This window comes from Mesoplodon densirostris, chromosome 9 (genome assembly GCF_025265405.1).
Source record: "Mesoplodon densirostris isolate mMesDen1 chromosome 9, mMesDen1 primary haplotype, whole genome shotgun sequence".
Classification (NCBI taxonomy): domain Eukaryota; kingdom Metazoa; phylum Chordata; class Mammalia; order Artiodactyla; family Ziphiidae; genus Mesoplodon; species Mesoplodon densirostris.
The window spans coordinates 107,601,217-107,615,293 of NC_082669.1; the positions used below are offsets into that span (position 1 = coordinate 107,601,217).

At 44.8% G+C, this 14,077-nt stretch overlaps 1 protein-coding gene across 1 annotated transcript; it reads right to left on the reverse strand.

Annotated features, from left to right (window-relative positions):
• Positions 1-229: 229 nt before the first annotated feature.
• Positions 230-652, reverse strand: LOC132495839 (glutaredoxin-related protein 5, mitochondrial-like). The gene has a single exon (XM_060107756.1). The coding sequence runs from the start codon at positions 650-652 to the stop codon at positions 230-232; it is 423 nt and encodes a 140-aa protein (XP_059963739.1).
• Between the last annotated feature and the right edge of the window lie 13,425 nt (positions 653-14,077).

Sequence of the window (14,077 nt, forward strand, 5' to 3'; positions counted from 1 at the left end):
CCGAAGTGCCTACCTCTTAATGGCTCTTCCTGTATCCCTCTCTGCCCACTTCCCCAGCCCTGCAGAGCAGGGAGTCAGGCTGCTGACCACGCTCCTTGGATTCAGCCGAAGGGCACTGGCCCCGAAATGCCTTTTTCAGCTCAGAATGAGGACCGGGGAACAGCTGGGACTTACTCCATTGCCCAAGTTGGCCCAGAGGTCCAGATCCTCGAGATCCAGTTCGAGTCGATCAGGCCCCCACCCCAGACCCGTGTGGAAGCTTGTGTCTGAACTCCCCTCGAGCCCCCGGACGGACCTTGCCCGACAGACCCTCGACCCCACAGAGTGACCTCGGCCGGTCGCCCCCCAGCCCCGCCCCCGCCCCCGCCCCCGCCCCCAGCCGGCTCTGACCTTGCCGGAGCTGGGGGTCGTCCAGCACGTTGTAGGCCGCGTAGTCGCGGACGCCGTGCAGCCGCAGGATCTGCACCACGGCGTTGCTGAAGCCGCACTGGGGCTGCTCCGGAGTCCCCTTTAGGACCAGCGCGGCCAGGTGCCCCGACGAGCCGCTGCCGCCCAAGCTCGCCGCCCGCACGCCCAGGCCCCGCAGGCCGCCGCCCGCGCCGCGCCCCCAGCGGAGCAGAACCGCAGCCGCCCGGCCCAGGGACCCGCCCATCCCCGCACGCTGGCCAGAGCTCTCGACGGCCAAGTCGAGAGCCAAACCTTTTGATCTGCCCCCTTCACCCTCAAAAGTAACTCTTCTGCAAATATGCTCCAGTGCTTACATTTTTAACTCTTAGGAATCACTTGCTTAGGGTTTTATTAATTATGACTCCACAAACCCCTGGTTTAGCACATGTGAAATATTTACTAATACAAGATACATGGTTGTAGGGAACGGAGCACGGGGTGTCAGGGGGAGAAAGGAACGGTTCTGAGAGAAATGAATGCACACGAGGAGGTCAGGTTCGGATCTCTGTTCCGAGTGATAGGAGAGCCGTCTCACTCACGTGACCCTCAGGAGACCTTATGAAGGCATTGCCCCCTCCAGTCAAGCTTGACATGCAGGCTTGAAGGGTGAGTGGTGAGGTGCTGAATGGGGAAAATTGCACCCCATAGCCCCACCTGGCTATGAAGGATTCTGCTGTCTGGTCTTCCGGTGATATTTACCCGTTTTTCCACTGTGTTTTTTCATGAGGCTCAAGTGAGAAATGAAAAGGACCGTTAACATTTTTAAATGGTTAAACAAGAACAAGAATAAAAACAAACACATACCAAAGGAACGGTTATTGCCCCAAGTGCCAGTAGTCAATATCACCCAGAAACGTGGCTGACAGATTCCTTCACCTACTCCTAGAATGAACAACTGATGGTGAACATGTACTAAACTGTGCCCCCCTGTTCAGGGATCGCTTGTCTCTGAACCAGCCCTGCAGAGTGACAACTGCATTCCAACCGGCTCTCTGAGGATCGAGTCAGCTTTGATGGGTTTGTGAGCTGGGGACCGTGCTCCTGGGTGAGCGGGGCTGTCAGGCTCACTGGATATGGTCAGAAGTGTTGGGGAGCTTTAATGGCACAGTAGGAAGAGGCCTTAGATCACTGGCCACAACCCTAATTTTAACCATAAACAAATGATGCTCAGAGGCCTTATGAGTCTTGCCCATAGACCACAGTGGCAGCCTGATGCCCACAGTCTTCATCTTCTGACCTCAACCCATGTTCTTTTCACTCTACTTGTGTATTAACAGGAGGCACAAGTCCTGAGGTGAAAATGGGAAAGTCCAACACTGAGGGGGCTCACGGGGAAAAGCAGCAACGCTGAGCTGACAGAAAAGTCCTAAAGCCACTCACAGGTGTAATGAGTACTGTGGTGACACTCAGAGAGGGAAGATCTAAAGTATTAGTAGGAAGAGGCGGAGACGGTTTTAGGGAAAGGCTAGAAAAAAGCCCTTATATCTCTTAGTGCAGTAGAGCAAGGGCTTTTGGAGTTAATACACTCCCCTTTGCTAACCCCAGTCGAGTTCTCCAGGTAGGAATTCAAGTTCCTGTCATTGTGTGAGTGTGTCTCACTGCCAGCAGGTCACATTTATAGGAAAGGGGGCCTTGCAACCATCTCTAACCACCCTAGCTAAACAGTCTGCCTGCTCCCTGAAATGTCCTCCCTCTCTAGGAAAAGGAAATCATGGCCCGGTGTCCAGAATAAATTAACCTCTGAAGCAAATTCCTCCACAGAAGTGCTAATCCTCAGAAAGGGTAAGAGCTGACAGCAGAAGAGGCTGGGAACAGGCTGGGGGCTGAGCACCACAGTAGGGGTGTGTGTGTGTGTGTGTGTGTGTGTGTGTGTGTGTGTGTGTGTGTACTTCGGTTGCAGCACTCTCTAAGGAGCAGCCTGGGCAGAGTCTAGAATGGTCTTTCCAGAAAAGCTAGTGCATCCGCTCTACTCTTTGTGACCCTCAGACTCATCAATTCTGGAATCTGTCAAGACTGGAGACCAGGATTGAAGGGAAGTGTGTTCTCCTAAGACTGGGTACTTCAGACTCCCTGATATAGTGGGGTAAGGAACTGCGGTCAGGAGTGTTAAAAAAGACATTGTGAACCTAAATGTCCGTCAACAGATGAATGGATAAAGAAGATGTGGTACATATATACAATGGAATTCCATGTAGCCATAAAATAAAGAATGAAATAATGCCATTTGTAGCAACATGGATTATCATACTAAGTGAGGTAAACAAGGCAGAGAAAGACAAATATCATACGATATTATGTATATGTAGAATCTAAAAAAAAATACAAATAAGCTTATTTACAAAACAGATACAGACTCACAGACATGGAAAACAAACATGGGTACCAAAGGGGGAAGGGATAAATTGGGAATTTGGGATGAACAGATAGACACTACTATATATAAAATAGATAACCAACAAGGACCTATTGTATACCACCGGAGACTATATTCAGGAGCTTGTAATAACCTATAACGGAAAAGAATCTGAAAAGGAATATATGTGTATATGTAACTGGATCACTTTGCTGTACACCTGAAACTAAGACAACATTGTAAATCAACTATACTTCAGTTTAAAAAAAAAAAGACATTGTGAAAGAAGGAAGGAGAGGAAGTGAAAGAGACTGATACTGGGTAACACAGGATTGGGCAGAGTAAGAAAAAAAGAGGGAGGGAGAGGAAAATGGGAGTTCGCGTAGATAGATGGTAACTTCCCTCTTGTCCCACTTTCACTTCTTTAAATTAATCTCCATGTACCAAATCAAGATTATGCAACTCAGCTTTCTCATGTGTCTGTTGCTCAAGAGACCCCTCACTATAGGTCACAGTTCATACTTCTTGGCCGGGAATTGACAGATTTACATCAGGCTGTAAACTTTCTTCGCAGCCCCATCTCCTTCTATTTTGCTACCTTATAAAGGACACAGCCATAGGCTTGGGGTCCTGAAAGTTCCCTTCCCCGCTCTGGCCCCAAACTCATTCTCTAAGTAACGCTGTTCAAGCTATTCAATTTTCTGAATCTTATTTTTACTTCTTTAGATATGGAGATAAGAATCTTTACTTCCCAGTGTGGCTGTTAAGTATTAAATGAGAAGAAGATATGAAGCAGTGTTCAGCCAGAAGTAATTACATGGTAGCATAGTTCACGCCACCACGTAGCGGAGTTCACCTGTGCACTTTTCCCCACCCACGCAATGCTTACTTCTACCTTCAAACCACCGTTCACGCCATTTCCTCCCACCTGTCTGTTTGTCTCTCCACATATCCCGTCCTCCCATCCTTTAGAGAAAACCTCCTCTCTGACCTCCTACGCGGCAACTTGAGATCATTGATCATCCTCCTCCCCTGTCAATCAGACACTCCCTCCTTGGAATCCTCTTTTCCATGGGTGTCAGTCCTTGTCTTCTCATCAGTATATGAGGACACCTGTAGAGATGAAGCCACATTGGTTTCTTCTTTTTTCCCTTACATCAATCCTCTGACGCATGACAGGCACATCAGAGACATCTGACTCTACTTACTGTTTATGTAAATGGCCACCTACTCTGATCCCCAGAGTCATGGAAACTACTCCTAGGAGCTACTTTGCAGAATTACTGTGTACTAGGCCAGTGCTGCTCAAAGTGTGGGCCATGGAGCAGCAGCAGCAGCATGAACTGGAAACTTGTTAGAAATGCAAAGTCTTGGGCTCCCTCCCCAACTTACTGAACCAGAAACTCTGGGAGTCCAGCAATCTGTGTTTTTACAAACCCTCCAAGTGAGTCTGATGCAAGGTAAAATCCGAGAACCACTGGGCTAAGGCATTTTCTGTAGCAGGTCTTTCACCTCGGATTAAATCAGCTAACGGGAGACCATAAGCGGGATAGACAAAGCACATCTGAAATGTAAAGGTTTTGGGTGTGAACATCAGCATTGGACCCTCTCATCTGAGATGAACCTAAAAGAAAGAAAATGTAGAAGTGCTTTGGGCAATCAGGAAAAGTCCTAGATGTCCTATGTAGGGAGAAAGCCAGAAAGTTAAGGTGCCTCAGAGATAAACCTCCTACTTCTGTTTATAGTTGGGTAGAGGGCACATGATGGTAACCCAACTTCAACAATACAAATGATGACAATGCCCTAGGGCAGTAGTCCTCAAAATGAGGTCCTTGGGCCAGAAGCATTAGTATCACCTGGGAACTTGCTAGAACTCCCACTTTTCAGGCTCCACCCAAATCCTACTAATTCAGAAACTCCAGGGATGTTGCCTAGCCCTATGTGTTTTCCCAAGTTCTTCAGGCGATTCTGATGCAGGCTAAGGCTTGGAAACCACGGTGCTAGGTGCTGGGGCTACATGCTTTACGTATATTTTTCCATTTAATTCTGACAATCCTATCAGTAGTTTAAGTTTTTTCCCATTTGAAGATGAAGGAAATCAGGGTCAGATTTGCCTAAGGACACATAGCTGGTTAATGGCCAAACAGGAATTGAAACGGTCAGATTCCAAAACCCCATTGAGTATACGGAGGATGTCTTTTGGTTATCAGTGGTCACTGATGGGCCCTGGGTAACTAAAAATAATGGAGCGGTTTGAGGGGACAGGTGGAAGACAGGAAGTTAGAACTAGAGCAAATAGAGCAATCTCTATTTCAATGGATAATATTCAAACCCAGGACCTGGTAGCAAGTTAGATCTGAGGTGCCCATCTCTTTTAAAATATCCTACACAGCTGAGAGCAATGGGTCATAGGCTACACTAACTGAACCTTCCAGCCTATACCTGGTGTTTGAGGACTTGAAGCTTTAACGCTTCGCTTGAACTACTTCAAGCCCCTTTGACATCCTTCTAAGTCTCTCCCTGTGTGTTGTTTTCTTTGCCTAAGCACCTCCTGGTGGAAGAGCTTTACTCAGAAGAGAGGAGCGACAGTTCAAAGATAGTGGGCTGGGCTTCCCTGGTGGCGCGGTGGTTGAGAGTCCGCCTGCCGATGCCGGGGACACGGGTTTGTGCCCCGGTCCGGGAGGATCCCACCTGCCGCGGAGCGGCTGGGCCCGTGAGCCATGGCCGCTGAGCCTGCGTGTCTGGAGCCTGTGCTCCGCAACGGGAGAGGCCACAACAGTGAGAGGCCCGCGTACCGCGAAAAAAAAAGATAGTGGGCTGCAGCTGATGTTTGGCAGAGGGGATTTCAGTCCCTTCAGATCACACCAGACAAATAGGCTTTCTGCCCTCTGGCAGGATGGAGCTTGTCTCAGGCGCAGCTCGGGGTCTTGTGGTTTCCTTTCACAGACAGAATCGCAGTTATTTTTCACTCTTGGTTAAAAAGAAACACCCAGACACCAAGTTCTTCTCAAGACATAGTTGAACTTAGAACGAGAAGTGAAAAATGAAAGAGTCTTATGCAGGAAGTGGTTGGAAGGGAAATGAAGGGCTGACAGGGTGCTGAGCACTGGGGAGGGCGTTAGGTAATAGATTGGGGCAGAGACCTCAGTGGGCTCACCTCAAGGCTCACAGCCAGGGTCCTCCTCCAGCTCACTTGAACCACAATAGTTCTGTTTCCATGCACTGAGGGGGCGGGGTGGGTGGGGAGGCAGAGGATGTGAGAGAGGACATTGAGGAGGACCCCAAAAAAGATACCCAAATGCAGATGATGTAAAGCAGGATAAGGGACAGGGCTTTCGAATCCATTCTTCACATAACTCACAATCGGGGCCATGGCAGTACGACCCCAAGTCAATCTCAGAGTGAGTTTCCATTGTTTTGCAAGAAAACATTCAGGATCCAAACCTGGCAAGTGCCTGCCTCAATCCCCAGCCTCATTTCTACACAATCTGACTTCCTGCCTCTAGGTTCTAGCCATCCTTGCCTTCCTTAATACCTGAGAGTTCCATGCTGTCACTTGCCTTGGAATATGCTGCCACTTATTCCTGGAAACACCTCCAATCCCTTTCCTCACTCACTTTTCAAGTTCAGCTCAAACAATTTTACTTTTTCTCAGAAGTCTTTCCCGGCTACCCCCCTCCCATTAGTTTAGTTTATCCTTTATACCTTCCCAATGGCACCCTGGCATTTTCCTTCATGACATTCACTATGCTATAGTCTTTGTTCAACATCAGGCTTGCCTAAGAAAGGAAGAGGTGATGGTGAAAGGTAGTGATGGTAAAAATCTTGTTTTCTTAAAAGATAGAACCAGAATTCTTCTGGAGTGCAAGTATCTATTCGAGAAAAACACCATGGTTGATATGTTTGGAAGGAAAATGAGACCCCAAAACCAGATACAGCTAGAACCAGGCCAATCAACGGGAAAAGAATTTCTTTGATTTAGAAATGAATAAGATCACTCATGAAGAAATGCAAAAATTCTAAATTAACTATTATCAAATAGAAGCCAGCAATAACTTAGATGAGAAAGATTAGTGCCAAATATGCAAAGAAGATTCAATATCAGGAAATATTTTCATATAACTTAATGTATTATAAAGCTATGGAGCAACATAATCCAATTATCACCTTAGTGTTGGAAGGTAATCTGGTAAAATTCAGCATCTAATAACTAGTTACTTTTTAAATTTCCATCTCAACCTCAAAGCTCACACCTTATTTAACTGGAAGCATTGAGGTATTGCCACAAAAGTTAGAAACAAGTTAAGGAGGCTTACTATATTGGGATTATTGAACATTCTTCTGGATACTAGCCACAATAAACAAACAGTGGACAAAATTGGATGGTTTTTTTCAAAACTCCAAGAGGAAGAGGTAAAATGATCACTTTCGGCCACATAAAGAACTTCTACAAATCAATGTCAGAACGATTAACAATAGAATTTAAACATGAGTTAAAAACATGACAAGATAATAAAAAAAGATAGTTCTTTAACATATGAAAAATAACTCGACCACATTCATGTTGAGTAATGCATATAAAAATCACATGAATACAAGTTTTCATTGATCAGATTGGCAGATAAAATCATAAACACGGATATGGGGAAATTAACAAAATGCTGGTGAAACTAGTTCGGTTAAAATGTTTATTGTGGACAATCCAGTAATATCTATCAAAATTACAAATGCATCTACCAATTGTCTAGCAATTCCATTTCTAGGAATCTATTCAGGTGATCCAATCATCTATTGCTATATAACAAATCACTCCAAAACTCAGTGGCAAGAAACAGCAGTTTTATTATGCTCATGATTTTGTGTGTCAGGAAGTCGAGCAGAGCACAGAAGTTTTCCCCTACCTCTTCTCCATGCAGACTGGGGCTTCAGTTGGTGGGGACACTGGCCTAGCTCCACACCTCTGTGCCTCCCTGCTGGTCAACTGTGGTCCTTGATTCCTCCCTGTTACATCTTTTGGGGCTGGAATGTTCCAGATGGCTTCTTCACGCCTTCACCAAGGTGACAGCGCTTTACTCCTGGTGGTTTATGTTGTTTGTTTGTTTGTTTGTTTGTTTCGCGGTACGCGGGCCTCTCACTGTTGCGGCCTCTCCCGTTGCGGAGCACAGGCTCCGGACGCGCAGGCTCAGTGGCCATGGCTCACGGGCCCAGCTGCTCCACGGCATGTGGGATCTTCCCGGACCGGGGCATGAACCCATGTCCCCTGCATCAGCAGGTGGACTCTCAACCACTGTGCCACCAGGGAAGCCCACTCCTGGTGGTTTTATTTATTTATTTATTTATTTTTTGCGGTATGCGGGCCTCTCACTGTTGTGGCCTCCCCCGTTGCGGAGCACAGGCTCTGGACGCGCAGGCTCCGGACGCGCAGGCTCAGCGGCCATGGCTCACGGGCCCAGCCGCTCCGCGGCATATGGGATCCTCCCAGACCGGGGCACGAACCCGTATCCCCTGCATCGGCAGGCGGACTCTCAACCACTTGCGCCACCAGGGAGGCCCTCCTGGTGGTTTTGATTCCCGAATTCACCACAGTAATGTAAAGTCAGAGGAATTTAAAGGGATTATTGTCAGCTTTGTCCACTGAGAGAGGAAGCAGATCAAAGAGCAGTCACTGTGGCTACTGAGTGGGGGTGACTGTGTGGAAATGAACTGGTGACAGAGTTGGTAGAACAGTCCACACTTGAGGTATGTCCATGTCCAATTCCAAGGAGCTGCCAACTATCTTTACCTCATGGTACGAGATGTTCCAAAAGGAGACGATTGTGAGCCATCATTTGAAACCATAGACAAAGCAACATGATGGAAGAAAACTCGAAATAGACATCTCTTTGGGTTCCCTTGCTTGCAAATATACCTCTTTTTGTAATGTAACACTGCTGGTAATTGCATCTTTTAGTGGAATGCTTCTGTTGATGTCTTTTGTTTGATGTAAAATGTCTTTAAAATTTTTTAATTAAAATTTTAGCTATTAGGGATTTCCCTGGTGGTCCAGTGGGTAGGACTCCGCAGTCTCAATACAGGGGGCCTGGCTTCAATCCCTGGTTGGGGAACTAGATCCCGCATGCATGCTGCCACTAAGAGTTCGCATGCCACAGCTAAAAAGCCCGCATGCCGCAACTGAGACCCAGTGCAGCCTAAATAAATATTAAAAAAAAAATTCAGCCATTAATCTTTATAGTTATTCCATGAGATGGCCCTTCTTACAACTCTGAGAATCCTTTGGAACTAGGTCTTCGGCAGCTAGTTCTTTGCAATGTAAAGCTAACAGTTCCTCACACTTTTCAGTAGACAAGTTGCTTAATCCAGCCTCTTTGAAAAGATCCAGGTTGGGTCTTTTGTTGTTTGTTTGTTGGGGTTTATTTGTTTGTTCACTGAGTTTTTGTTAGGCACCCATCACTTCGGTGAAACTTTGAAAGTCAGGCGTCCATCCTTCCTTCCCTGCTTCACCAGTTCACCCCACACACTTTCACCTGCACTGAACAGACATTGTGACGGGTCTTTGATTTCCCTCCACCCTCCACCAAACCTCTTTTCTTTTTCTCTTTTTCTTTTTTTAAATTGAAGGAGAGTTGATTTACAACATTACATTAGTCTCAGGTATAGAACATAGTGATCCAAAATTTTTACAGATTATATGCCATTTAAATTATTATAAAATATTGGTTATAGTCCCTGTGCTGTACATCATATCCTTGTATCTTTATTTTATACCTAGTAGTTTGTACCTCTTAATCTCCTTCCCCTATCTTGTCCCTCCCCCTGACCTTCTCCCCTCTGGTAACCACCTGTTTGTTATCTGCATCTCTTTTAGATTCTACATATAATTGAAAACATACAGTGTTTGTCTTTCTCCGACTGACTGACTTCACTTAACATAATACTCTCAGGTCCATCCATGTTGCTGCAAATGGCAGCATTCTTTTTTATGGCTGGGTAGTATTCCATTGTGTATATACACCACATCTTCTTTATCCATCATCTGTGGATGGACACTTAGGTTGCTTCCATACCTTCAGTATTGTAAATAATGCTGCTAGGAACATTGAGATGCATGTATCTTTTCAAGCATCAAACCTCTTCTAAGAAACTCTAATCAGTACAAAAACATGTTTTAAATTACGTATTTGTCTTCTTTTAATTTGTGAGTGTAACTTGAATTCATAATGTATATTTAACCTTTCATGGAATGATGCGGAGAAGATGATTCCAACAATTAAAAACATAGCTAAGCAACATGGGAAGGAGACAGGATCCAGTCAGGAAGCAGCTGAGATATAACCGCAGTTCACTCCACATCCTCTTTCCCAGCCTCACATGCGATGTGATCATTTTTACTAGTATGCACAGTCAGATTTGCTGTAATGGATTTTCAATTCAGATAATGAATTTGGGGTAAAGCTGTTTATAGCAAATGTTCAAATTGTGGGAGTTTGGATGCTGAGGGACACCTATCACTACCTGCAACTGAGTCTAGGATAAACCTAAACACCCACGGTAATCAGAGGGAAATGAAAAACTATTTTTAGAAATACTGAAAAAAGTAAATTGTCTGGCTATAAAATGAATTTTTTTTTCATTTATTTTATTCCTCCTACAAAATAGAAGCCCTTTAGAAAACAGGGTGAAAGGGGAAATTATGACTTAGAATAGCAACAGAAAAACTTAAGTTCTAAGGAATAAACTTGGTAAGAAATATGTGTGCTCTACATAAAGAGAGACATAATATTCTAGTGAAAGACATAGAAACTGCCAGACGTTTTCCCACAATGTTGTAACACTTTACACTCTCACCAACAATGCAGATTTCTGATTGTTCCACATCCTCCCCTGCTGTCTATCTTTATTTTTTATTTTTAAAATGTTTATTTTTTTCCTCCAGCTTTATTGAGATACAGTTGACAATAAAACTGCAGATATTTAAAGTGTACAACTTGATGATTTGATGTAGGTACATTTTGTGAAATGATGATCACAATCGGGTTAATTACCACATCTATCACCTCCAATAGTTACCTTATTTGTGTATGGGGTGAGAATGATTAAGATCTGCTGTCTTAAAAAGTTTCAAATATACACGGCAGCATTATAGTCACCAGGCTGTACATTAAATCCCCACAACTTATTTATCTCATAACTGAAGGCTTTTACCCTTTGACCAGCATCTCCCCAAACCTCCAACTCCTGGTAATCAACACCATTATACTCTCTGTTTCCATGAGTTCCACTTTTTTTTTTTTAGATTCCACTTATAAGTGAGTTTATACAGCATTTGTCTTTCTCTCAGTTAATTCACTTAGCATATGCCCTAAGTTTCATCCATGTCTTTGCAAATAACAGGATTTCCTTCTTTCTCACGGCTGAATAATATCCCATTACATACAGTTTAGACATATTTATCCATTCATCCATTGATGGACACAGACTTTTTTTCCATATCTTGACTAGTGAATAATGGTGCAATGAACGTGGGAGTGCAGGTATCACCTCAAGATTCTGATTTTGTTTCCTTTGCTTGTATACCCAGAAGACGGATTGCTGGATCATGCAGTAGTTCTATTTTTAACTTTTTTTTTTTTTTTTTTTTTTTGCGATACGCGGGCCTCTCACGGTTGTGGCCTCTCCCGTTGCGGAGCACAGGCTCCGGATGCGCAGGCTCAGCGGCCATGGCTCACGGGCCTAGCCGCTCCGCGGCATGTGGGATCTTCCCGGACTGGGGCACGAACCCGTGTCTCCTGCATCAGCAGATGGACTCTCAACCACTGTGTCACCAGGGAAGCCCTATTTTTAATTTTTTTAGGAACCTCCATACTGTTCTCCATAGTAGCTATACCGATTTACGTTCCCACCACCGTGTGAATTCTCCACATCCTCACAAACACGTCTCTCCTGTCTTTGTGATGATAGCCATCCTAACAGGTGTGAGGTGATATCTCATCTGGTTTTGATCTGTATTCCCCTGATAATTAGTGCTGTTGAGCACCTTTTCATGTACCTGTTGGCTATTTGTATGTCTTCTCAGAAACAATATTTATTCAGGTCCTTTGCCCATTTTTTAATTGAGTTATTTGTCAGGATACTTATCCAATAACCTTCTTTTATAAACCGAAAATATTTTGGGTATTCAAAAGAGCAATATTTTAAGCTTTTGTTCCGAAAAAATGTTTTTATATAGGTACTTCAGTGACTTTTACATGTGATTTAGAAAATTGATGGGCTTTGAATTTGATATTGAATTATATGTGTTTGCATAAAAAACAATAAAAAATAGGTCCCTGTTAGTACTTTGACACAGAATGGTTTGTTTTTAGGAAGAGATTACTGATATTAAGTAGAAGACTGTAGAGTAAAGGATGTGGAAGAATGCAAAACAGTGATAATAGTTAGTGTGTGACAAAGCAGTGGTGTCCACCCGTGTCCCGGGACTCCACTGCGTGTCCAAACCTCTCTTATAATGAGGTCGGGTCCTGTGATTGTTTCTCATCAGGGGTTGGGAGAGAAAGCAAAGTGCATCACTACTAATCTGGGGCAGTTAAAGGCTATCTAAGTCCCACATTTTCTCTGCCTCTACTGTGGTGAACGTCATATAAATAAGGGGAAAAAAGCATTTGAGTGATTTCAGCTTTAAACCCTTGGTCATTCTGCCTGAATGTAGACACTCAGATTATTATTGGAGACACTGTCTAGATCGTTGCTTCCCAGGGGTGCCTCGCTGACATTGCAGAGCTGGACAGGAAGGAAACGCAGGGAAACCATGAGTGAGTTATTTCCAAATGCGCTGATGGACGTGACTGTTACAGTCAGACAGACATGGGCTTCTCCCGGGTTCCCCTTTCTGTACTCTCCCCGCTCTGCACAGTGCCCTGTCCTGTGCCCCTCACACCCACGCTCTTTCTGCCCCCCAGCCCAGTGGCACTTGCCTTTAGGACAGTCACTGCTACGGTGTGGATGAGGTGTCATTCCTCCTGGGAGGAGTTGAGGGGTGTCCATTCAGGCAAACCTGTAACTGCGGGGACACAGCCCGGGTGGGAAGGAAACAAATCTACCAGCATCCCTGGCGCCCCCTTTTTTTCCTGTCCAGTTTAATTGATTCAAACATTGGGTTTTTCACTATTGAGAAAAGATAGTCCACGCAACAACAAATTATTCATTAAATTTTGCCATTTTAACTATTTTTTAAAAGAGAATCAGACACAGGATTGTGCCGGCGCTCACTTGCAGTGGGGAAACTCAGTGGAGATTCAAGAGAGGAAGAAGCAGACTAGGTTTCCGGTTTTCTGGTTTGTTTTTCTCTTCAAGCTGAACGGGCAAGTCACAGATTTCACTGGGGAGGCTTCTGTTTCTTTCAACAATAACTCAGGTAAGCCCACACTCAAGAAAGTTCTGCAGTGTTGATTTCTAGTTCCCAGGCTAAAGAAACAATTTTTAAACAAATTTGCCATATTTTCGGGGAAACAATTCAGAGTGATGGCACTTGGCTTAAGTGAAGCCAGTTTACAGGACCTGTAAACTTCGTGGACTTTAGATTACCCATTACTGGCAAAGAGAGCTTCCTTTGCATAGAGCCAATAAAAAGTGCTAACCGGGAAGAATTTGATCATTAACTCATGCATTGTCTCTGCCTTGTCGCTTGGTACAGGCTGCCAGTTTTAAGATACTTTTCTCTGCGTAGGAAAAGGAACTAAATGGCAAGGCTTCTACATGGTAAGAGGAAAATTCAAGTAATTAACGGATCAAATGAAGTGTATTCCTGGTTTAAAGGACAGTGTACTTTTCTGGAGTCGTGTTCTTAATTCACTGAGCCTCTCAGCAAGGACTCAGTGTGGAGGGAGGGGTTGGGTGGGGTGGGGAAGGAGAGAAGCAAAGAGCAGTCTGAACCTGGGACCCAAGGCAGACCTAGAAAGGACGCAGAGGGCAGGGAAGGTGTGTGGCCACGGAAAGCAAGAGTGGGCAGGGAGGTCCTGCAGGGAGGAGGGAAAGTGGAGGAGAGGCGGGGCGACAAGCGAAACCTGTTTTCTGACTCACTGGGTCGACTCTGAGCAAGTGACTAAACTTCTCTGTAAAACAGAGATAGTACTTCTTCCCACCCACCTCCTCAGCTTTGTGTAGACAAATGAGGCATGGATGTGAATGTGCTCTAGAAATATAAGGTTCTCTCATGAGTCGTAACTCAAAAATGATAGTTTTTTCATTGGTCTCTGGTCTCTCTGTCCCTCAGGAGCTGCC